At 32.3% G+C, this 23,496-nt stretch overlaps 2 protein-coding genes and 1 long non-coding RNA gene across 12 annotated transcripts; 2 read left to right on the forward strand and 1 right to left on the reverse strand.

Moving 5' to 3' along the window:
- Nucleotides 1-6,869: 6,869 nt before the first annotated feature.
- LOC147408947 (uncharacterized) lies at nt 6,870-7,798 on the forward strand. The gene has a single exon (XM_086423939.1). It carries the CDS (start codon nt 6,923-6,925, stop codon nt 7,691-7,693), a length of 771 nt encoding a protein of 256 aa, XP_086280065.1. The 5' UTR covers nt 6,870-6,922; the 3' UTR covers nt 7,694-7,798.
- A 948-nt stretch (nt 7,799-8,746) lies between these two features.
- Nucleotides 8,747-13,660, reverse strand: LOC147408948 (uncharacterized). 10 transcript variants are annotated; one of them, XR_015172200.1, is made up of 8 exons: nt 13,217-13,660; nt 12,949-13,110; nt 12,767-12,854; nt 11,464-11,523; nt 10,988-11,052; nt 10,765-10,850; nt 9,337-9,508; nt 8,747-9,238 (listed from the first exon to the last, which is right to left on the reverse strand). It is a non-coding gene; the product is annotated as an uncharacterized LOC147408948 (long non-coding RNA). The 10 variants fall into 10 exon arrangements; XR_015172191.1 differs by having other exon boundaries at nt 12,749-12,854; XR_015172192.1 differs by having other exon boundaries at nt 9,337-9,475; nt 12,749-12,854; nt 13,217-13,659.
- A 4,063-nt stretch (nt 13,661-17,723) lies between these two features.
- LOC147408949 (F-box protein At5g07610-like) lies at nt 17,724-18,914 on the forward strand. The gene has a single exon (XM_086417249.1). The coding sequence runs from the start codon at nt 17,724-17,726 to the stop codon at nt 18,912-18,914; it is 1,191 nt and encodes a 396-aa protein (XP_086273375.1).
- Nucleotides 18,915-23,496: the final 4,582 nt, after the last annotated feature.

Here is a 23,496-nt window from a genome sequence, read left to right on the forward strand (position 1 = left end):
CCAAATTTAATTCAAGTCGAATCAAATAATTTTAGTATTGTGCGGTTAGAATCCGATGGACGGCTCTAATGGACTTTGCCTCATTGATTTAAAGTCATTCTGATCACCTCCATTCTCGTGCCAGTGTGATACTTGCCAAAATCACTTCGACTCTCAAGTTAAAGAAACAGAAGAATAGTCTAAAAGTACTTGTTAGACTAATAATCCCTCCAAAAAGATCCTCTCACCAGTATTTTATGTACTACTTGTAGATCCTGGCTGCCAATTAGGGTTTTCCCCTTTCTGGCGGCAATCCTGGGATATCTTCTGACTTTGTGGATTCACCTACCAAATGAGGATCTTCTGAACTGATTATACTATATTGTAGAGATCTCCTCCGAGATTTCTGGGATTGACGTGCGCATATCAGGCTTACAATTATTCTATAACCAGGTCTTCCTTGTTTGACAGACCAAGTTTCACTTAACATTGTGTTGCCCTTTTAGCTAGGCTAGGGAAATCTCTGCTCTGATCTGTCCTATTTAAAGGGTAGCACCCGTATGTTGATCTACGCCTAATACTAGTTAACTGGTTTGGACAGGTGTACAACTTCGATAATTGTGCAATTATTTCCCTTTACAGATATAATTTACTTGCTTTTTATCTAAAGATGTGATAAAGTGATGTGGTAAATAATAGGCAATTTGTATGTGGCTGACGTGGCAAAAATACATTACCATAGATCTTTTTCTTCAGAATACACAAGGAAAAAGATATACGGCTACCTGCCTTTGCCACGTTGGCCCCATACAGAACCTATACTATTTACCACATCTCTTTTGTCCATTATACTTCTTTGCAGATAAATAGTATTCTATTTTATGATTATATTCTCTTATCTTATTAAAAAAATCTATGTAATAAAAAAGAAAAAAAATTAAAATCATATTTGACCCATTTTTTATTTATTTGAATTTGAGGATTCAAACCCGCTAAATTTGATTTTCAAATCATTGAAATATCTGGTTAAGTTCAACCTATTTTATGTCCTACCATTAACTACATAATTAAGTTGGGTTATTATTGATTGCTGGTTTGAGAGATGGGTTGGTTGAGGATTTGGCTTTATTGATTTTATTATTTTCAAATTTTGTTAGTTTCAACATTGATCTCTCCAATGCTCTACATGTCACTATAAACTGTAAGTTCTTGATTGTGGTTGAATGCAAAATCAACTTAAACTTTGATTATTGGAGAATTATTGTTATAAATAAGAGTCTTGATTTTCTTACACCCCCTCTAACATACACTCCTTGACGCGACATGGGCTAGAGACATGAATTTTTTTTTCGGGATACACAACTATTCATAACACATGTCACATCATGGAGCATAGGTCAGAGGGGGCGTTAAAAAATCATTATCATTATTCTATAAATAATAAACCTTAGTGTAAGTAATCATATTTGTATTGACTTAAAGTGCTCGCAAATGGTTAATGAGTTTCAACCTGAATTCCCCACTTCAATGGGAAAACCTTACAAGTCCTCCTTTGTTGTATAATTTCTCCTTTAGGGACTCAATTCCGTTTTTACCTATAATAATTGAGTTTTTCAACTTTGTAAGACCTAATCAAACCTTGGGATACAAATTTTAAAGTTTGTGGCTGGACTTGATTTAATAATCATCACCAAAACTTGTGGGACCCACAACACCTCTGATTTAATAAGTCGCGAGCTCACAAAATCGTGCTTCGTATTTAAAATTACCCCGTCATGCGCGTTGACCTTTTAAGCCTAAAAGATTTATTTTTTTAAAAAACTTTTTTTGTTGGTTGTTAATGGAAAGTTAGTCTCAACTCTCAAATCACGTTTGCCGCACAGACGCACGACTGAGATGAAAGATGTTCTTTGAGATTCCCATTGTAATTGATTAGTGGTGCGCTGTTTTGGATTAAATGAAGATCATCTTTTAATGTTTTCTTTTTACGAGTGTTTCCTTATAATACGTATTTTAGTGGAAACAGGACGGGTCAAAGTGGAATGATGACAGTAAAAGCTTTGAATGATGGGAACGTTTAAAGCACAAGACAAATAAAGAATACACTAAGGATCCAGAACTACCTCAATACAAATACCATATTTGTAGGTTAAGATGGTGGACCACACTTGACAAACACCATCCCGTGCCAGTATCCAACCCATGGTATTAAAACTTGTTTTGACATCTCATTTTGTTCATGAACAAGATAGAGTCATCTTGGGCGAGTTTTCTGATATGCTTGAGTTGTCTCGTTCAACAATGAGACAAATGAACTATGGTTTTAAATCTTGTTTGATACATTTAATTTGTCTATCTGTCTCGTAGGTAGATGATATTGAGATATATTAGACGAGTCATCTCGATCTCGGATGAGATTTTAAAACCATGGTCCAACCCAACCTCAAACATAAAATGTCTAATCCAAGTCCGGTTGGCTCATTTCTCATTAATAGTAGATAAATTAATAACAATAATGGCTTATATTAAATTAAGTGTGGTATGTGAAAACATATAAAATTTACAATTATTTGTCCTAAAAAAGAGGATGATAATGATTTACTAAAATTTGAAATGTGAATTATAAATAAGAAAGAAATAAAGATATTTAAAAATATTTTTATATTATTACCGTATTAAGTTTGGGTTTGGGCCAATCAAGCAAAATTCGGGTTGAACCCATTAGATTCGCATTTGGCCCACCCAAGTTGCAGTCCTAGTTTTACCCTTTGATAATCATAGTTTAAGGATCTTTAAAATTTTAGAAGATCAAAATTTTACTCATGTAAATCCTAAAAAAATTTCAAACGTCTACGTTTGCACATGCCACCTATTAATTTTAATAATTTTAACTAATGTAAAATGATGAACAAAATTCCAATGATGATCCACTCAATTTCATAGGCTTTTGGGAACTCAAATGCTTAGCAAACAAATGTACTAATTTAAATTGACTGAAATGGTTGTAGTGGGACAGGTTTATGTATCTGGTCATGGCAAAATTATTATTGGTGGTTGAGAGGTATTTTGCTATTAGTTGGATCATTTATAAGGAACAAAATAGTCGCACATCTTCTGGTCGATAAGCATGTCTACGATTAAGTTTAGGTAAATTAGAGTAGAGAAAAGAGTGGCATTGTTTATCAAAACCTACATTAGTTACTGGAGGTTTTTGTTTTTTTGATACATTATCGATCAACATACATCACCTTGAGATTTGTGTCAAATCATATTTGAAGTATTCCAGGTAATACCAAGTATTTTATCTTAATTCTTAATCCTCGAGACTTGGTCCAGAGTATCAAAGAGTCTGCAGAATCGAGGACTTGTACGTGCATGTTATGCATTCGTAAAAGAGTGGTGCTGGGGTGACATTGGGATTTACTGTGATTCTCACATTTCTGACGTGGAGGTGCTCACATAATCATAGATGCTTTTTACTCTCGTTTTTTGTTTTTTTGTCTAGAGTTGTAAAATGATAATTTCATCTAAGGGACAATTTGGTCATTTTGAAAATGACAGAAGTAAAAAATAATTTTTCCAAGTGTGATTTGGATGGACTCACACATCTAAAATGTTGGCATTTTTTTGAAAGATAGGAATTTTATGTCAAATATGGATGTAACCGTCATTTTTCGTGTGTGGATAATTTGCAATTTCCGACCCTCAAACACAAAGCTGTTCAGAATGGAATTTCACACAACATATTACATTTTTAAAAATTTTAAGAGAAATATTTTTTTGAACAATTTTACCCTAATGCGTTTTTTGAGTATTGAGTATTTTGAGGTGTGAATGAAAGTATGTGTATTTGCTTTGGGTCGGGATCCGTTGACTAATAAGAAAACACATGATTCCAACCGTGTTATTACAAAATCTAACATCCAAGATTTATACGTATCTCCATAACATGCATTTAAAAATACTTATTTTGAGGATAAATTTCAACCGTTGAATTTTGTATTTAAACGGTTGGATCATGTATTTTTTTCATAAGTCATTACTCAGAGTAGGATTTAAGATGGGTCGTGTTTGGGTCAGATATGAGTATATTCATATCTAAATTTTTTATTCGAATTTGGATATGAATCTGAATCCGAGTCAGGTCCTATTATTACTAAAGCCATATCCGAATAATTTTACTTTCACCAAAATCGTATATTGGATCCAACCCAACGAGATTACTTGATTCGGGTTGGTCAATCGGATGCTTTTGGACATTCAACATTAATTGCTATAGTATTCTACTTTACCATCATGGTTATTTTATTTGATAAGAATCTCTATTGTATTGAAGTAGTAGAAGAAAAAAATCTTGAAAAACATAAAAATATAACTTTTAAAGTAATATACCATTCACATCTAAGGGGATATAGGGATGGATCTAAATCTGTCTGGGGTCAAAGGACCTCAACTCATGTCCGACCCATTTTCGTGTTAAGATATAAGCTAAGGAACCAAACCATTTTATGCCTTAACTTGAAGATATAATGATCTTTTTGAAAGAACCGGTAGAATGCATGTGAAATAATATAAGATCATATTTTGGAAGATATTTAAAAAAAATAGTTCTATTAATAATTTTGGTATCTTATTAAAATATTTAAAAAATAATTCGCTCTTAAATTATAATATATTAAAAAAAATTATGTTAGTGAAATACATAAATCATAAAAACATTACCAATATAATTGCATTACATATAATTTCTTCCACAAGAAAGATATATGATTATCTCCTAAATATGAATTTATAAAAAATTATAAATTCAACCTAAAAAAAAATTATGGGTGAAAAGAGGGAGAAAAAAACATTGCTGAAGGATTTATAATACATATACGGGTGAAAGAACACGAATGAATAAGATCACCAATGGCAAGGGCTTTGTTATTGTCATTAGGGGTGTCAATGGGTCGGTTTCTAAGGAACTTAGAATCATAACCCCTATATTTATTTTGGCCAAATCTGCCAAAAAAACATGGGTACCCATGGGTTTCAACTCTCAAGAATCAAATGAGGAAAAAAATATTTTAAATCACTATAAAAAAAAAAATTCCTTTAAAAATTAACATATTAACTACAAAATTACTAACTTAGTTATAAATTATTATATTAAATATACAAATTAATGATTTTTTTCAAAAATAAAAATTTATCATAGTTAAAAGTAATAAATTTTTAGAAGATATAGTTCATTTTAAGCTTCATTCGATAATTTATATGAAAAATTGAAAACCTTTACATAACAAGCATTAATTTTGATATAAGAGAATACCTAAATTATCTGTAGTATGAAAAGAAATAATGAAATAAATCAATTTCGGATACCCATTGGATAGAACCTAATGGTTTTGATACTATTGGTTTGATTCCATTTTAGACCTGGATCTAATCAGTTGTAATAAAAAAGAACCAAAACCATGATTTTCGCTTCCGTTTCTCGGTAAAATGGGTAGCATTGACACCCCTAGTTGTCATTAACGTGGAATGGAATCCTAAGTCACTTTAATTTTAATTTATTTTTAAATTAAAAAAAAATAAAAATTGTGGGATAGAATCCTACTTGGTCTCAATTTCTATTTATTTATCAAATTAAAAAAAAATGCGTGCAGTAAATTTCTAAAATAAAAAAAAAATTTTGAATTTTTTAAAATAAAAAAATTAAAATTTTTAAATATTAATTTATAAATATTGAAGTAGAGGCTAATATTAAAAAAAAAATTAATATTTGGAGAAATACAAGAAAAACGAGGGATAATTTCTTATGTGGCGTTAATTTCAATTTATTTTTTAAATTAAACAAAAAAAAAAATTGTGGAATATAATCCTAGTGGCCATTAACTTCTATTTATTTTGTAAATTGAAAAAAATAACGTGGAATAGAATCCTACCTAGAATTAATTTTTTTTTTTTTAAATACGTGATATAGAATCTTATTTGGGATAGTGTTAATTGTTAGATATTAATATTTAATATTTTATAAATTATATTTATTACGTAAAACGTAAGAAAATTAATCTCTATTTTCAAGGAGGTAGAGGATAGAGGATTAGGATTTGGGGGCTCAACTGCAATTGGGTAAAGGATCAAGGGTTTTTATTAAATTATTTTTTATATTTGGTCTGATTAAAATTGTTGGAGCCATTTCGTGGTTGTTAGGCAGATTTGGGGAAGATATGCGCGGATTCTAAGTAAAACCGTTAGAAGTGCGTACTTGTGGTTTTTTAATTTTTCAAAATTTAAGGTGGACGGTTTTTACACGTATCTCAAGGAAATAAATTTGTGATTCGAAAACAAGAAGCGGAAAATATAACCATTTATTAAAACAACTTTTAACGGATTATAATAACAACTTATTAAAACAGTTTTAAATATTAAATATTGTAAAGAAAACATTTGAATAGTTTTGAAAGACTAAAAGAGTTCCTCTGTATCAGGAAACATAATTCTCATCTGTCTTCATCTTATGTGTTAGCTATGGTCGCATTAGGGACATCCAATATCAAAGAACATGTATTAATTACAATTTTCTCTGTAGCAAAGTGTTGTAAATTTAATTATTAGAGTAGAATATTTAAAATTATTGTAAATCGGTAGCCGTCCATTTTCAACAGCTTGGATCTAGCGTCAAAAATAATTTTTTAAATTATTTAAATATGAATATTTTCATAAAATCTAAAAGGGTTTGTTGTTGGGCTGTCAACGACTGTTTTTAAGATTTTAAATCTTATTAAAAATTACTCATGTCATTGACGCCACATGTCAAACGCCTATTGGACTGTGATAAAAAAATCACTCTTAAATATCTATCATTCTCTCCAATGATTTTCCACGTCTTTAGTTATGCATCTCCCACGATCTTCTTAACTGTCTCTCTTTTTGAAATCAATTCATTCAATCCCTAATGGAGGAACAACAAGATATTTGTCTTTCTCTTTCACTTGCTCTCCCAACTCCTCCTCCTCCTCCTAATCTTCCACTTCCATCATCTCAACAACAACAGTTACTCTTTCAACCACGACAGATGCCACTCTTTCAACCACGACAGATGCCAGTATTGTTTCAACCACAACAATGGGTATCGTCACCGTCATCATCATCATCGTCACCATCACCACCACGACTGGTGCCATCACTACGAATCATACCCAATCGTCGTAATCCGAGACAATCCCCTCAGGAAGGAAAGAATGCTATTATCCCTCCACCGTATCCATGGGCTACTGATCGACGGGCACAAGTGCATCCTCTCAATTACTTATTATCGAAAAATATCGAAATCATCAAGGGTGAAGTCCAATGCAAGAAGTGCGAGACCAAATTTACAATTGAGTTTGATTTGAAACTTTTTCACGAAATTGTTTCGTACATCATTCTTAATAAGAGCACAATGCATGAACGAGCACCAAAGTGTTGGTTGGGTCCAAATCTTCCTAACTGTGGAAAGTGTGGACATTCCAATTCTTTGAAGCCTGTTATGGCTCCAAAGAAAAGACAAATCAATTGGCTTTTTCTACTCTTGGGAAAAATGCTTGGTCTATGTACTCTTGAACAGTTGAAATATTTCTGTAAACATACCGACAATCATCGTACAGGTGCAAAAGATCGAGTGCTTTATCTTACATATCTTGGTCTCTGCAAACAGCTCGACCCAACTGGACCCTTCGATCGTTGATTATAATATCAAGCTAGTGATTTTTGAATGCCGTGATGCGTTCTTATTTATGATAGTTGATAATGTTAGGATGTGTTCTATGTTTCCTTTTTGTGTGTTTTTTTTCTAGACTTGTTATGATGTGTTCTATATGTTAAAAGAATTCACTTTAGCTATCATTATCATAATGGAATTTATGTTGTTATTATTTTATTTTATTTTTGTGCTTTTATGTGATCTTCCTAGATTTTTTTTTTCTCTCTAACATTTTTTTTTTCATGGGAGAATTGTTTTACGAGTAGAGATGGAATTCTTGAAAACTTGTGATTGATTCGATAGTATTTATCTAGTTTGGTCAGGTTTCATAACATGGATGGATCATCTGACCCCGTTGCCTCTCTCTATGAGATTATCCCTTTGCCTCCATGAGCACTTTATGGGGATTTTCCATATGCTTCTAACATAAAAGTACTAATCTTAGAATATTAAGATATAATAAGATACCTAGATTGGAGCATTATTATGTTAGGATTTGGTTTGACTAGATTAGAGTATGTTTCAAGCGATTTAATTAGATTAGATTGTTTTGATAGGGTTGAGTATATTAGGATAGCTTTGATTAGATTAAAGTTTGTATAGTAAATTTTGATTATAGCAACGGCCAAAATTGTTGGTATAACCTATAACAAACGTCGTTTAAGCCTACAGCGCGACAACTAACCTAGTTGTAGGTTATTGTTGCAAGATCCCTTGTAGCAAAATGTATTATCGACAGCCACATATAAAAATACTATCATTATAACAATGGTACGAATTTAGACTTCAACTAGGGCCACTGACCGTCGTTGTGGGGTAAGTTTATTTTAAAAATAATTGTTATTTCCACACAAACTTCTGCTAATACCACACCAACTCTATGCAAGTCGTTGGTAATTAATAAAAGAATTGATGTGGCAATAGTAAAAGTTGGTGTAAAAATAACAGATCTCATTTTTTTTTTAGAGATTTGTAACTTCGGTCATGGTCGCTATAAATAAAGCTTTAAAAAAAAAAATTTGTGATTTTACCCCTGTATTTTTAAATTAATGACATGCTCCCTCACATCTTGCTGAATAATGGAGATACCCTTGTTTTTAAATTGATGACATGCCCCCTTGACCTAGCCATCAATATGAAAAGACCCAAATGCCCCTACCTTGAATATGTTGTTTTCAACATAAAACTGGCCTTTTTACATAAAACCCTAATTTTTTCTACCCATTTACAATGCACTTTGCACCTTCACTAATACTAATGTAACAACTACATTCACTCCTGTTACACAGAACCGAAGAGTACCCTTGAGGTAACCGGTGACAAGATCACGGTTGACATGCATTTTCTCCCCATTCCAACTTGAGTAGAAGACCATTATAATTTAGACCCCCCTTGATGATAGAATTGCGACAGGCGGGCATATGGATGCTTAGCAAACCATGCATGTCAATCACTGTGTTGTTCTCGTCAATGCCCTTGGTTGTGCCACCATCACTAACAAAGTGCTTTGCACAAACTGCAACTTTTGTCCTTCAAAGAATTCATAAAATTAGTGTCAGAGAATGGAAATGTGTACATGGAAATGATCATAATGACATCTGCAGCAAGGGACACAACTGGAGACTAACCTTAGATATTTATTGTCCAACAAAGCAATCAAGCATCAACCAAACATCTACAACTTGAGCTCCTCTTCTTGTAAATTGGTAGTAATTAATAAAAAAGTGTTGGGGCAGGGGCGGGAATCAACTTGAACTAGAAAACTCTCTTCACCATGGAATAAAAGGAAGTTTATACAATCTTCAGAAAACAATCAAATTCAATCATATATTAATGACTAGCCAAACTACAAGTGGTGGAGTTTTCTACTTCTAAATTGTTTTTAACAGATGGCCAATCATCTTTAGATGTCACAAGAAAGTATGAGAAATGTAGTAGGGTAGTGAATTGGAAACAAGAGAGAATAAATAGTAATATAATAAAAAAAATTAAAATTTTGAAAAAATATACTTCCTAAACTCTATAACTCAACTACATGATATGCATCATCATCCATGGATAGCATGTTGTTTCTATCATATGAAACAATAGTTGTAATAGAAACAAATTTAAAAAAAACAAAACAAAAGATACTGAAGGGAAATAAGATGGAGTCCACTAAAGCCTCAGAGCATGTGTCTTGCATCCCACATCAGACACATGGCCAATACATTGATAAGAATAGATGTGTTCAAAAGCCATATATACAATACAAGACACAGAGCTCAAATACATAATGGAAATTAAGAAAGCCTAACCCTTCACTAAATGCTTATAGTTAGATCACTTGCATTGAATTTTTACCGAAAGATGAGTGTAGTATGGCATAAAATAAATGAAACTTTTGTGTCCTGAACCCAATCCCCGACATTTTCCATCAACTGAAAGTTCAGGATTGGTGCACCATGTTAATTAGTTTAGGATTCGTAATCATTAGGTCCCTGGCACTTGAAATTGAATAACAAGAAAGGCAGATACCATCTAATGCAATAAACAAGTTTGGTTGGTCAGTATTTTGCCATACATAGAAGGATTATAATGGTATGTCCAACTGTGGTAGGCAGTGCCCATGTGTGTGATAATACATAAATCTGTTTGGCCGACCTTTTATGCTCCATTTGGAGCACTATCAATGCATATCTGAACATGTGAGCCAACAAGTTTCTCAAGCAACAAAGTTTCCAAAATAACAATATGTGCAGCAAGTGATAATACGCCACCAATAAATAAACACTTGAATCTACCAAACATAATCAATTCAAATCATACCAACGAGTTATGCAAATTCAAGTATGTGAGCATCATCAGGTTGATCTAGATATGCATTGCAAGCAAATGTGCACCAAAGAAAACCAGTGCTAGAAAAGATTCACCCCAGAATAACTAATAATGTTAACACCATGGAGCATATTCACCAACTCTAAAAGAAAAAAAGTATCTCTAGATTTTAAGGGAAAAATATGAAACCTCATTGAATAGTATACCACTAGATTATATTATAAAGGTTAGCAAAATACCTAAGCTTGATATGAACTAACCATCATCAAATCCCATGGTGGTGAGCACCATACATCTGAGTTGAGTCATATTGAGCGTATTCAGGCTGTGGTAATTGAATTCATGAAACTTCTGTCAAAAAATTTATTTTGACAATTGGAACTGGAAGGAATCCTTCTTTAAGAAATGCTCATGTTGATTAATCAATGAATGGTTTTTAGATACTTTATAAGGACTACATACATATAATTAATACATGTATTCTGCTTTTTCGCTGCTTCTCTAGTCTGATCGACCCTTCTCAATGTCTACCCACAAATAAGACAAATCATAAGGCATGTTAATGTTGTGAACCAAAAAATTTAAAAAGAATCCCACAACATATCAAAGGAGTGACAATAACTATACACTTAATTCTCTGCATTCTAGGATCCTAAATTCAAATACAAACTTATTTGGTAAAGGAGATGAGATTAACATAAACACCAAACTAGCAATAATTGTTTTTTTTTTTTTCTTTCTATTCCTTGCACTCTTAAATATCAAGGTAAAGATCTTAGGAACTACACAAATCCACATGGAGTATTTCACATAGTTTCGACAATATAACAGAGTTGTTCCCTTGCCTATTCTACACATTAAATGAAAAATATATGGGAGAAAGATGACAACATTTTAGGTTGGGATTCTATAGGCATTTCGAAAATGGGTTGTTTTACCTCCACCAAAGAGCTTTGCGATTATTTCTCTCGTTGTGGGATGGGATTGTCATCATCATACTGAAAAAAAAGAGGGAGCTAACGTAAGAACTTTGCAGTGAAAGAAAACAAAAATAACCTATATAGCTGCACTGCAATTTTTAATGATTCTTTAGAAATAATTATGAATCTTTTTGTAGCCACAAATAATAAAGAAGTAATGAGACCGAGAAACACTCTAGAAAATTAGAACGACATAAATTCACTCCACCCGAAACATATAAATAGCCTATACCGTACTCAACCAGCTATGAAGTAAAGAATGAAAAGAAGTTGCTCCAGTGATTCATCAACTTAAAAACACAAAATGGACAATCTTAAAAATTAGAATGACATGTATTTTACATCCTACTTAAATTACAAGTTTCTATATCATACTATTAATGGTTTTGTACAGCAATAGAAGCTATAGTTAAGGTGGTGTGTTTAACTCGAAATTAGAGCAAACTATGGTTGGCAAAACCTCTTCTCTAACACCAAGATAAATGTCCATAAAAGATAGTTCGGTGGATTGTATACCATGGGACATGGTATCTCACTTCAAGAATTGGTTGAATCTTGGAACAAGATTTGGAGTGGTCAACAGAGTTATGTGGAGCATTGCTCAATTTTCCAGCTATTGGCGTATTTCAATAGAAAAATACTCTTGTGCTTTCGTAAACAAGGGGTAATCCATCCCTGATGATCATCTCCATATCGGAGTTTATGTTCTTTTTGTGTAAAATCTATAAGGAATTCAAGGTTTTATTTTTTTGAAAACCTGTTGGGGAGATGGGATTGGGTTTGTAAAATTTCCTTAAGACTCTGACTCTTAAAGGCCCCCTCCCTTTGATCTCAAGCTCCCTTGTATCTTTAAATGGCCATTTCGACCTGTCCTTGTATTAAAGATAAAAGAAAGAGAGAGAAGGCACAGTTAAGGAGAATCCCTACAAAACTAACAATAGAAGTCCTGGACATGCTATAAATTCACACTATTTCACAAATTTCTCTATGAAGTCCTATTTTTCTGGATTGAAATAAAGTTCTTTTGTTCCTCTCTCCTTATCAAGTTGTCTGATCTAAAACTCCCTAATCAAGGGCTTCTCTAATAGCTATGTTAGGAATTTTTTGATGCCAAGTTTCATCCGGTAAAATTTTATTTTAAAGAACAATAAAAAGCAATGCTAATCTCCAAATTCAAAAACCATAGAAATTGACACACATTTATAAATCATAATAAGAAAGAGAGAGAAAGAAGGAAAAGAACCAAGAGAATTGCAAAGACCAATTGATATAGTCGACGATTTGCTCCAAGGTGGTAGTACTTATCTCCAAAAACTTCGCTTCTCCATGCTATGAATCAACGAAACTTCCTGCCAGATCAAAAAAACCCTAACTCCACTCAAAAAAGAAACACTTACTCGACCGCCATTAATTACTTACACACACAGAAAGAAAGAAAAAGACCTAGAGAAGTGAACATGTTCAAACACAGGGTTGTCTCCATTAGAGATTAACTGCAACTCCTAAAGGAGTGATCGAACCTTTGGACTGCAAATCCTAAGTCTCTAGTCCAATTGAGAGACCTTGGAACATGCCTAAGTATAGGGCTAGAAACCAACATTTTCTCTGGAAATCGATTCAAAAAAAAAATCAAATCATAGCCATTGTAGAAAAATGGAACAAATTAAAGAATATAGATCAAGAGATCGAAAGAGAAACAAAGAGAAGTTACCTTTCAAGGTGTCCTCTGTATCTTTTCAATTTGATTTTTGGAAGAGAGACAAACCTGTGGTGAGAAATTAAACCCTAATTTATTAGATTGATTGAAGAAAGGTGATCTGAACTCTGAAGCAACATATTACAAAAGAGAGAGAGAGAGAGAAATGAGAGGGAGGAGGGAAAAGTTATTGGCAAAGTAATATGTTTCGCTAGCTAAACATTGGGAGAAGTTCAAATAGCTTCGAAAATAATATTCCGTCGCTACTTTTAGTCACAATAGCCCAATAATGTTGTAGTGATAGATTTGATTAGATTAGTATTATTCTCTATTTATATATAAAGGTTAATATAATCACAATTAAGAGAAATAAATTCAATTTCAATCTTCGTTAATTCAAAGCAATGAGACCATCCTAGTATGTATGATATTTAAGAAAATAATTTCTTCGAAAAATAAATCTCAAGAATAGAATGATTCACAAGAAAAAGAATGAATGTTCTAGTTTGAATGTAGCTAAAAAAGAATGTATGTTCTTGTTTGAATACAACATTGAAAAATGTCAAAGGAGATTGATTTTTGTCTTAGATTATGGTAATTGAGCTTTAAAAAAAAATAGGGCAAACAGCTAATCCCCAAATATACATAATTTATAAAACAAATACAATAAACAAAATACCTTTTGTGGTTTACATTTTATCTTTTCCTCACTTCTCTTTGCAACATCATACAATCCTCGATCTTATTATTAGTTTGATTGATATGTGTTGGTCACATAATAATACAAAAGCTTAACTTCATTTTAAATATTCAACTTAGATTTTTTTAGTAACATATTCTCCACTTTCTCCATTATTGTGCACAATAGACTCAAGACATTAATCAAGAATCAGACATTAGTTTGGTTCGATTTTATGGGCAATTCAGTTTGGTTCTAGTTCTTATTTAGTGGATCCAACATCTGTCGTTTTGGTTCCGATTTGTCCCCAAACTGAACCAAGTTCCACCCTAATGGAAACCATGTATCTGAATTAAGCCATGCCAGATCAAGTTAGAGTTTCGGTTTTGGTTACAAGATGCTTTAATGTCTAATAAAAAAATTTAGAAAAATTCTCATCATGTCTAACTCTTGAAATTCCGTACGTGATTTTTAACTTTTTACCAAAAAGCCCTTCTGTTGATTGTTGAGGCGTTTCTTTATAATAGAATCATCTGTGGACGCATGTCCCATGCGTTTCAAATTATATGATTAATGCTAGAGTGACCTTAAGTGGGGGACACACACGGGACATCTTGACGTGTGGCGCGCGCATGCTCATAGATGTGTTTTCTCCAAGATACGAGTATAACGCATCTACGGGCATGCGCATGCCACCACATCAAGATATCCCCTATGTGTCCCCTACTGAGGTCACTCCAGCACGACTCTAAAATTTATTTAATCTCATATGTTCTATATAAGGAATCTAATCCAAAGTTTCCATATGCGTCAAAAGAAAGAAAAGTTTCCATTTTCTTCTATCTCAATCAATCATCTCTCCCACCATTGCTGGTTCTTTCTTTCTGTTAATTTGAATCATAAACCATTATTGATCTAGTTAGACAAGGTCTTTTACTGTAGTGTTGGTACAAAAGATCAAATCGTTAAATCCTAAGAAATCCTAGGAAGTGGTCACATAGTACCATTCAACATCATCACCTCCAAGACATCGTCGATTCACAATCGATTGGATTAGTAAGTTATTCTCTCTCTCTCTCTTTCTTTGATTTACTATCTATGTGTCTAACTAATTAATTGGACGACTATTTCTATTTGGATTAGAATAAGGTAAATTTGAACTGTGATTTGATTATTGTTATTCTTACTTGACTAACAAATCAAAGTGTTAGATCTAATCTTATAAAAAGTAATTTTTTTAACCATATAAAAACCCCCAAAAATTAAATGGATTTTTTTAACTAAGGATTTCTTCTATTTGGTAAACTTTGAGGTTCCTGGACCAATGAATTAATCTGGACTCCAATTCCAGGACATCATTCCTTTTCTTAAACATCAACGAATCCTGCTAAAAACATTGTTCTTCTTAACTTAGTAAGACTTTTAAGCCTTACTAAGGGTTATTTTGCATAAATGGATTACCACATTGGCAATCCAACACCATAACCCTCTAGCTTTCATGGAAAAAACTCAAATCCAAATTTTCTTTTTCAAATATTTTTTTATTTTGGGCTTGATCCAAGGTTCTGAAAATAGTCGACTACCAAACTTCCACCTAACTCCCAAATTTAAAATTAAAATTCAATGGTCAAAGATAACTTTTTTGGATTTTTTTTTTCTCATAAGTTTATAGAATTTTGACCTCTACTACCCTGAAGCATTGGATCACAGTTTTGGATGCCAGAAGTTGAGCCCAAGGACCCTTAGTTACTAATGTAGTAAGGGTGAAATCCTTACTAATATAGTAAGGCTAGTCAAACTCAATCCTACTCCACTTGGGAGTTAAGTTACAGTGTTTTACAACTAAAAATAATGATTAACTGACTCGAAAAAGATACTCAAATATTCTTTGGGATAAAGCTTACAACTAATGTGGTCATGGGCCAATTTTGAAGCCCACCTACCCACGAAACGTGGTCATGGGCCAATTTTGATGAGAGGCGAATATGTTTTGGATTTAGGAAAAATTTTCTTGGGGCTTTTCACAATTTTTCACCGTAGCCTATAGTCATCTCATATAGACTTTTTTGTAACTCAAATCCAAGACATGAGATAGGTTCTGATACCAAAAGTTAGGTACCCATTCCTACCTCTAATGATTGCAATCATTTTGGTGAGTAACGGGTCATGAATAGAAAATTACATACTTTTGCCTATGTATTTTTTTACAAGGTTATTTCTCTCTGATTATATTGTGAGTAGTTCCAAAAGAAAATTTTCTTTCTATGATCATCACAAGTTGTTTCATTTCTTTGAGATTTTATTATTCTATACATGTTTGGTCACATTTCGGTAACTGTTAGGTCATTCCCTTCTATGTTAGATCCATTTAACATGTACGATCCTCTTGTGTTATCGAACGCTTTAGTTGCTTAGAATGCCCAAAACTGTCATTTTAGGATTCTTGATCCCAAACTTCTTTTCCTTGAGATAATTTGGAGACATGACCTTAAGCTTTGATCAAGAAGTTCGCTCTAGAGTTAGTTATGAGGTTGGAGTTTTTCATGTTCAATCTCGTGTTTAGAGTCTTCAATAAACTAAATTCTGAATACATGTTCTTGCAATCATCTATGAAATCGTTCATCAACATTGAGGAAACCTAAAGGATGATCCATCACGTATGATAGAACGGTAATTTGAATAAAATTGATTGGCCGAGAGACTTCATTTATGAGTCATTGGCCTTTTCTACATGGTTGTTCTCTCATAAAGTAAAATGGAAATGACCTAAATGCCCTCATCTCCAACCTCTTGCCAAAACCCCATTTTTATTCTCAAAACCAACTATCTTCAAGCTCTTCAACCTTTAATGTAATAAACAATTAATCTATTTAATCTTATTTCCAATCCACCATTTTTCTACCCAAAATTCCACTATCTTCTAGTTCTCCAAAAAATCTTATCTTGCTCCGCAGGCTTGAAGGTTGTAGATCATATTATTGTAAGATTGAAGATGGGAGTAAAAAAATTTTACCCAAGTAGTTGAAGAGGACCCATTTTTGGGATAAAAAACACAACCTCGCTGATTTGTTCTATAAACTAAGCCAACTATTCATTAGTCCATCAAAGAAAATTGATTAAAATCAAATGGTCAACAGGGAAAACCATGAGGGATGTGTGTGAATCAGCCTCGCTGATTCGTTCTACAACTCTGTAAATAACATTTAGACACACTTTAGAAGTTTTTACTATGTAAACCATGAAACAAACTAGAACTTTCTAGATTTTGCACAAGTAACCACACTTCTCCAGAATTTTCCGGGCCTTTCTAAAACATTTTAAAATGAGAAAAAATTTGGTTGCATGTAAACCCATGACATGTTTACCATCCATCCATTAAGAGCCACCTTCTTTACCATCATCTATTCAAGACTTGCTAATCTCATTAATTTTTACTTAAATAAATTAATTTTAATTATTAAAATTTCAATCTTTGATTGATAGTTTTTACATTTTTTTTAAGTCACCCATTTTTATGAGATATAGTCACTTTTACTCTTTTTATTATTTTTACTCATATATAATATTTAATATATTTAGATCTTTAATTGATACTTTTCAAATATTTTCTTGAAATCAAATAATTATGACTTTTCGCCTGTCTTAATTTTACTAAGCTTTAGTGTAAATTTCTTGCAATTTCAACATGTGACAATTTTGAATTTGGAAAGAAGGATCACAGTCAAATTAACAAGAAGTTTTCAAAAAGAAATGTGTCTTAAACCTTTATTTTCCTCGATTTCAAAATCTAACAGGTGCATCTTGATTACAGATTATTAAAGAAGAAGAATCATCAGCTAAGAAATGGAGATAGAGACACTGAAGAAGAGGCGAAGAACAGAAACCGATCTCGTTGAAGATACTGAAACAGATGCTTATCTCCCCAAAGACATTATACTCTATGGGATTCTTCCTAACTTACCCATAAAATCAATCTTCCAATTCAAATTAGTAGCTAAGAAATGGTGCAATTCAATTGCCAAAGATCCCATCTTCGCCATTCACCAATCTCAGAGATCCTTGACATCTTCTTGCTGTATTCTATATCAAGATCTTCTTGATACTCTATTTATAATCTCTCCGACTGATCCAAACCTTGTTGGCATACCCGATCCATCTCTAAATTATATACCAGGTTTTAAGCGGTTGTTGGCCTCAACCAATGGACTAATCTGTGGTTTATGTTTGATGGACAGAAGGCTGAATTTCTATGTAAGTAATCCTGTTACCAAAGATTGGGTGTATGTCCACAACCCAAACAAATATGAAATCATTGGGTTAGCTTTTGACCCATCAATTTGTACCTCACATTATGAACTAATCTGCCCATATCAGACTGCTGAAAAACCGAATCTAGTTGGCTTTCAAGTGTTCTCTTCAAGGACTAATGCATGGGCTATATCAAAGGCAAAGCCCTTAGCTTTTCAATATAGAGAAATGTTGATCATGAATTCGGTTTTCGTGGGAGGGAAGATTTATTGGAGAGTACCTGACGATGTGGTATGGTTTGATTGTAAGGAAGATCGTGCAGGTCTTGTTCCATCTCCGACTGAGAAGGAGTTGGATTCATTTGTGCAGATTGGGGAGTGTAATAGTGAGCTTATTTATAATAGGATGACAAACAAAGAGATAGAGATATGGGCATTGAGTGTAGGAGAATTTGATTTTGAATGGGAGAAGAGATACAAGGTTGAATTAGAAGGAATTTTTGACAATAATTGGAAGGTCATGGCACCTTTCATCCATTCCATGGACCTGCGGAATAGAAGGGCGTTGGACGTTCTTGTGTCTCGACTTGATGCAAGACCATTGCCATTTGTAGGAGGAGAAGAGGTTATGTTTGCAGTGAAAGATAAGATAGGAGGGAATATATTCAAGTATAACTTGAAGACAGGGAAGGTGGAATTGATTCGCAGAGTGAAGTTGAATTCAAACCTTCTTGTACATGCTTCTTATTTCGCTTTCAAGCCTAGCCTTCTCGCATTCCCAAGCTGAATACATAATGCATCTAAAGTAGAGATAAGAGTAATTTTCTTTGTTCTGCACTTTTTTTGTTATTTACTTTTCTTCTTTTTTTTCTTGTGCTTTGGTGTTGAACAAATTGAGATTAAAATCATAACTATTGCTGTCATTTATTTGTATTTGATCTTACTAGATTTTTCTAACTCATGTTGGGAGACATGACCCTCAAGGATGACTTGGAGACATACCCCTAAGGCCCTAAGCTTGAATTGAGTGGTATGTTCTTGACTTAGTGACGACACTAGTGTTTTCCTTGCTCGGACAATGATGAAACCTGTGTTCACGGTCATCAATAAACCAAATTCTACATTATTGATCCTTAGACATGCATTTATATAAATTGTTCACCGACCATGAGGAAACCTAATAGATGATTCATCAACTAGGGGCGAAGCTAGGATTTTCTCCTAGTATGGGCAGCTAAGACCCTTATAAATTTTTACATATTCTTGTGGGGGCAAGCACCGCCATTACGTGCACTAATATGTGTTTGGGAACCAAACTCAGAGAATTACTATCAGGAGTATTTCTGTGGTAGAATGATGATTGGGAATTATCCTGACTTCTGAGAAAAAGACAGGAATACCCTTATTCAACCTGTTATTGGTTTTAGTTCTCTAATGTTATATATTGCCCTCAAACTATATTATTTCTGATACTTGAACAACAAATATTAGTATAACTTCTAAACTATACAATTTCCGATATTTGGATCCAAGCTTCAACAAATGCAGTGTAGAACAAGATGAGATGAGGATAGATAGAGAGTAAAAAAAAAAAAAGTAATTCAAATCGCAAGAATACAAGGGGGAATATCAAATTGTGCAAACATCTAGAGCATCCAAAACACTATATGAACTTAAAGGATGGTTTAAATTTAAAGAACAAATGGCTACGCTAACAATCAAGGTAAATGAACTTGCCTCAGTAGCAATGGTAATCAACAGTTGTGATGGATGTCATCCTCTTGGGATTTTTCACAAATGGTTGGTGCACATTGGTACTGGAGAGCAAACTATGACCATCTTCGAAATTTTTTACGAATAAACAAACTGTAGTCCAATGGATTTTCAAGAACCTTAGATCAAACACTGGAGGCGTCAAATATTTAGAGCAAACATTAGAGAAGTAGCAATGGTGGAACAGTACGAGGTAGAACGTAAGGAGAGTCAGAGAGAGAACTAGAAACACTCCATGGAGCCTATCAAAGATTCCACACATCATTTACTCATTTATTTTATTTTTTAAAGATTAATGGGAGGCAGACCCCAAACAGAATAGAGATAGCTCCAATCTATCATAGATGTGCTCAAAGGCATCTTCATATAAAAGGTTCAATAAATCTTTATCATAACTCATTTTTATTATTATTTATTCTACTTCATTTCCAATCTCACTTTAACCCCTATGTGACGCCCTTGATTTAACTATCCAAAATTTCATTGTCTTTCTATTTCGAAAAATTGAAGAGAAGGGTAAAAAGTTTTACCCTAAAGGTTGAATATGATTGATTTTTGAAAAAAAAAAATGATTTTTACTAATGATTTAAGATGAGGGTATTTAGGTAATTTCAATTATTATATTATAGAAGAGAGATAATTGAAAAGTGATTCCGACTATAAATGAGCAAGTTGTAATTTTGGTCATTTTTACTATTGTAGAGTCAAATTTCAATGAACGGTGTTGATAGATTTTACCTCACAAATCTGAAGTCACTCCTTCCATCACCTTGTTAGTCCCAGTGTGGTACCTATCAAAAATTATTCGACGTTCAAGTTAGAGTAGGAAAAGAATAATGGATAATACTAGTTAGACTCCCAATCGATCAAAAAATCCTTAAGTATGTGCGTATTATGTTATTTATAGATCATGTCTCTGAATCAGGGTTTCCCCCTTTTCGCAGGAGGTGATCCTAGAGATTCTCCTGATTCCTAGGATCCTAAACGGAATTAGGATCTTTGGGATTGGATATATTATACCTAGGCTTAACATACGCACATCAAAATTACAAATATTGTTTGATGGGATCTGCCTTGCTTAGTAGACTTGGTCTTATTCAATATTGTGCTACCTTTCTAGTTAGACCAAGTGTTCTCTACCCTAGCATGCCCTTCTGTTGGGTAGTGTTCCGTACATTGATTTGCACCCGGTACCACTTAACCAGCTTAGACACGTGTACAATTTAGATAATTATACAATTATTTCCCTCCACAACTACTTTTGTAATTTTCACTAAAATAAACTTTTCAATTTTGAATTATAGTAGGGGTCTGATCTAAATGTATCGATATTCAGATAAAGAATTTTTATCTTTATCTGAATCCATCTCTAATCTACTAGATAAAACAATATACGAAACATTTTGCTTTAACCTAATCTGGATCATGATCAGAATCCAGTTGACCAAATTGCTGAATTCGAGTCAGATCTGATAATCTTTTTTATTTTATAAAAGTACATGTTATATTAAAGTATTATGAAATGATATTTTAAAAAACCTAAAAATTAATTTTCAAAGTAATATATAATTCGGATTTAGGTGAATATAGGGATGGATCCGTATCCAACTCAAATCAAAAGATGTCACACCATATATATTCAACTGATTTTTTTAATCGGATCTATTCCAATTAGTTCAAAACCATCAAACTTGGTTTTCGGATGAAATCTAACCTAACTATCCTTTGACCGTCAAATCTTCACAAATCTTTTAATTAATCTTTTAAATTACAAATAACCCTTATAATTAGGAATTAGAATGGGTACAATTCAGCTCAGATATGATTATATTCATATTCAAATTTGAATTTCTTTATCTGGATATGAATTTGTAACTAAATATGATTAGGATCCAATTAGATAAATTATATCCGAATCATTTTGATTTCACTTTATCTGAATATGACCCGACCAATTTGCTTGATTCCCGATTGTATTAAATTGAAATGTAAAGGTAAGGGCATTTGCTGGATCTATATATATCTTGGTGTGGAACCACTTCTAATAGGCCTTTTCTCATTTTAATTTAAAACTTGCTTTTATATTAAAATAATTATTAAAAAAAAAAAGTTTAATTTTATATTATATATTTGGTAATAAGATATCCAGATACTTCATTCAACAACAAATAATAATAATAATAATAAAGGATAATTACCCCCAAAGACCTATTTTTTGAAAATATGTAACAAAAAGTCCCTTATAAAAAAATATGGACCCTTTAATATTCATTTTATCAAATATTAGTCTAAAAATGATTTTTGAAGTGAAAATGCCATACTTACCCTTTCAACAAATTTTGAGGTTGAAAGAAACGTGTTTATTTCTAGTCCTATATTTTAAAATTAATGGCATTTCCATTGACTATGGTCATCTCTTATATAACCATATATGATTTAAAAAAAAAAAAAATCTACATGAAAAGAAAATCTTTATTTTTTATTTCCAAACTAGTGATTTTTAACTCACATGGAAGATGATAATGTTGGTGATGAGTCTGGTTATCATCATCAACATTAAACTAATTTGATCTATGTATATTATATTTATTAAAAAATATAAATAGTTAAGACATTATTTTAAAACTTGACTTGAATGTTCATCAATTGATTCAACTAAAAAATTAGCAAATCTACTTAAATAAATAAAATAAAATTATATTGAATTTATAAATAGATTTTAATAAATAAAAATATTTATTTTCACAAAAATGCTAATAACCAAATAAATTTGTCAATTTTTTTATTTGACTCGGTATATTTTTATATTAAACCTCTTTGTAAAGTTATTAAAAAGGTGTTTCAGATATTTTTCATAAAGAAATATTCAAAAGAACTTCAGTAGGTGAATATTTTATTAAGTGAGACTTAAATGTTCCCTATTCTTTTCTAAGGGACTAATCGGTACATATTCTCAATAAATAGTCATTTACAGTTATTGTCAAAAAAAAAAAAAAAAAAGAATTACTTATAAGCAAGTTATATGAAAATTTGGAGTGATTGTTTGCTCAGAAACCAACACCATTTTAACATATGGCATTAATGACATAAGCAATATAAGATAATTTTTCTCTCCTGCCCATGGTAAAAAATCAAAATTTTCTATTAAGATCATCTTGTCACATTCAAAAAATATGATCCAATACATAAGTGTTGTAGAGGATGAAATTCTATGAATTTCATAAAATTAAAAAATAAAAATAAAAATTCATAGCTATAATTTTATTTTAAATTCAAGTACTCAATTACCATCCATTTTTAACACCATTGATCAAGGTCAAATTTTTAATTTTTTTTTTTTCGTTTTTTTTCTCATCATGAAGTTTGTCATGAAAACTAGAAAGTTGCAGTGTTTGATTGCCAATATGATAATCCATGTGGATCCCACAATACTTCTTAAGACTTGAAATTTAAAATAAAGATTTCTGGACAGTGGATGGGTGGTCACGAGAGAAATTTCATTGTTATTACTAATGTCATCAACGCCACATGCCAAAATGGTGTTGGCCTGTGAGCAAATTTGCTCACGGTGTTGTGAAAATATAGGAGTAATTCGT

The sequence above is a fragment of the Akebia trifoliata genome, chromosome 2 (genome assembly GCF_017979445.1).
Source record: "Akebia trifoliata isolate Shusen 1 chromosome 2, ASM1797944v1, whole genome shotgun sequence".
Classification (NCBI taxonomy): Eukaryota; Viridiplantae; Streptophyta; class Magnoliopsida; order Ranunculales; family Lardizabalaceae; genus Akebia; species Akebia trifoliata.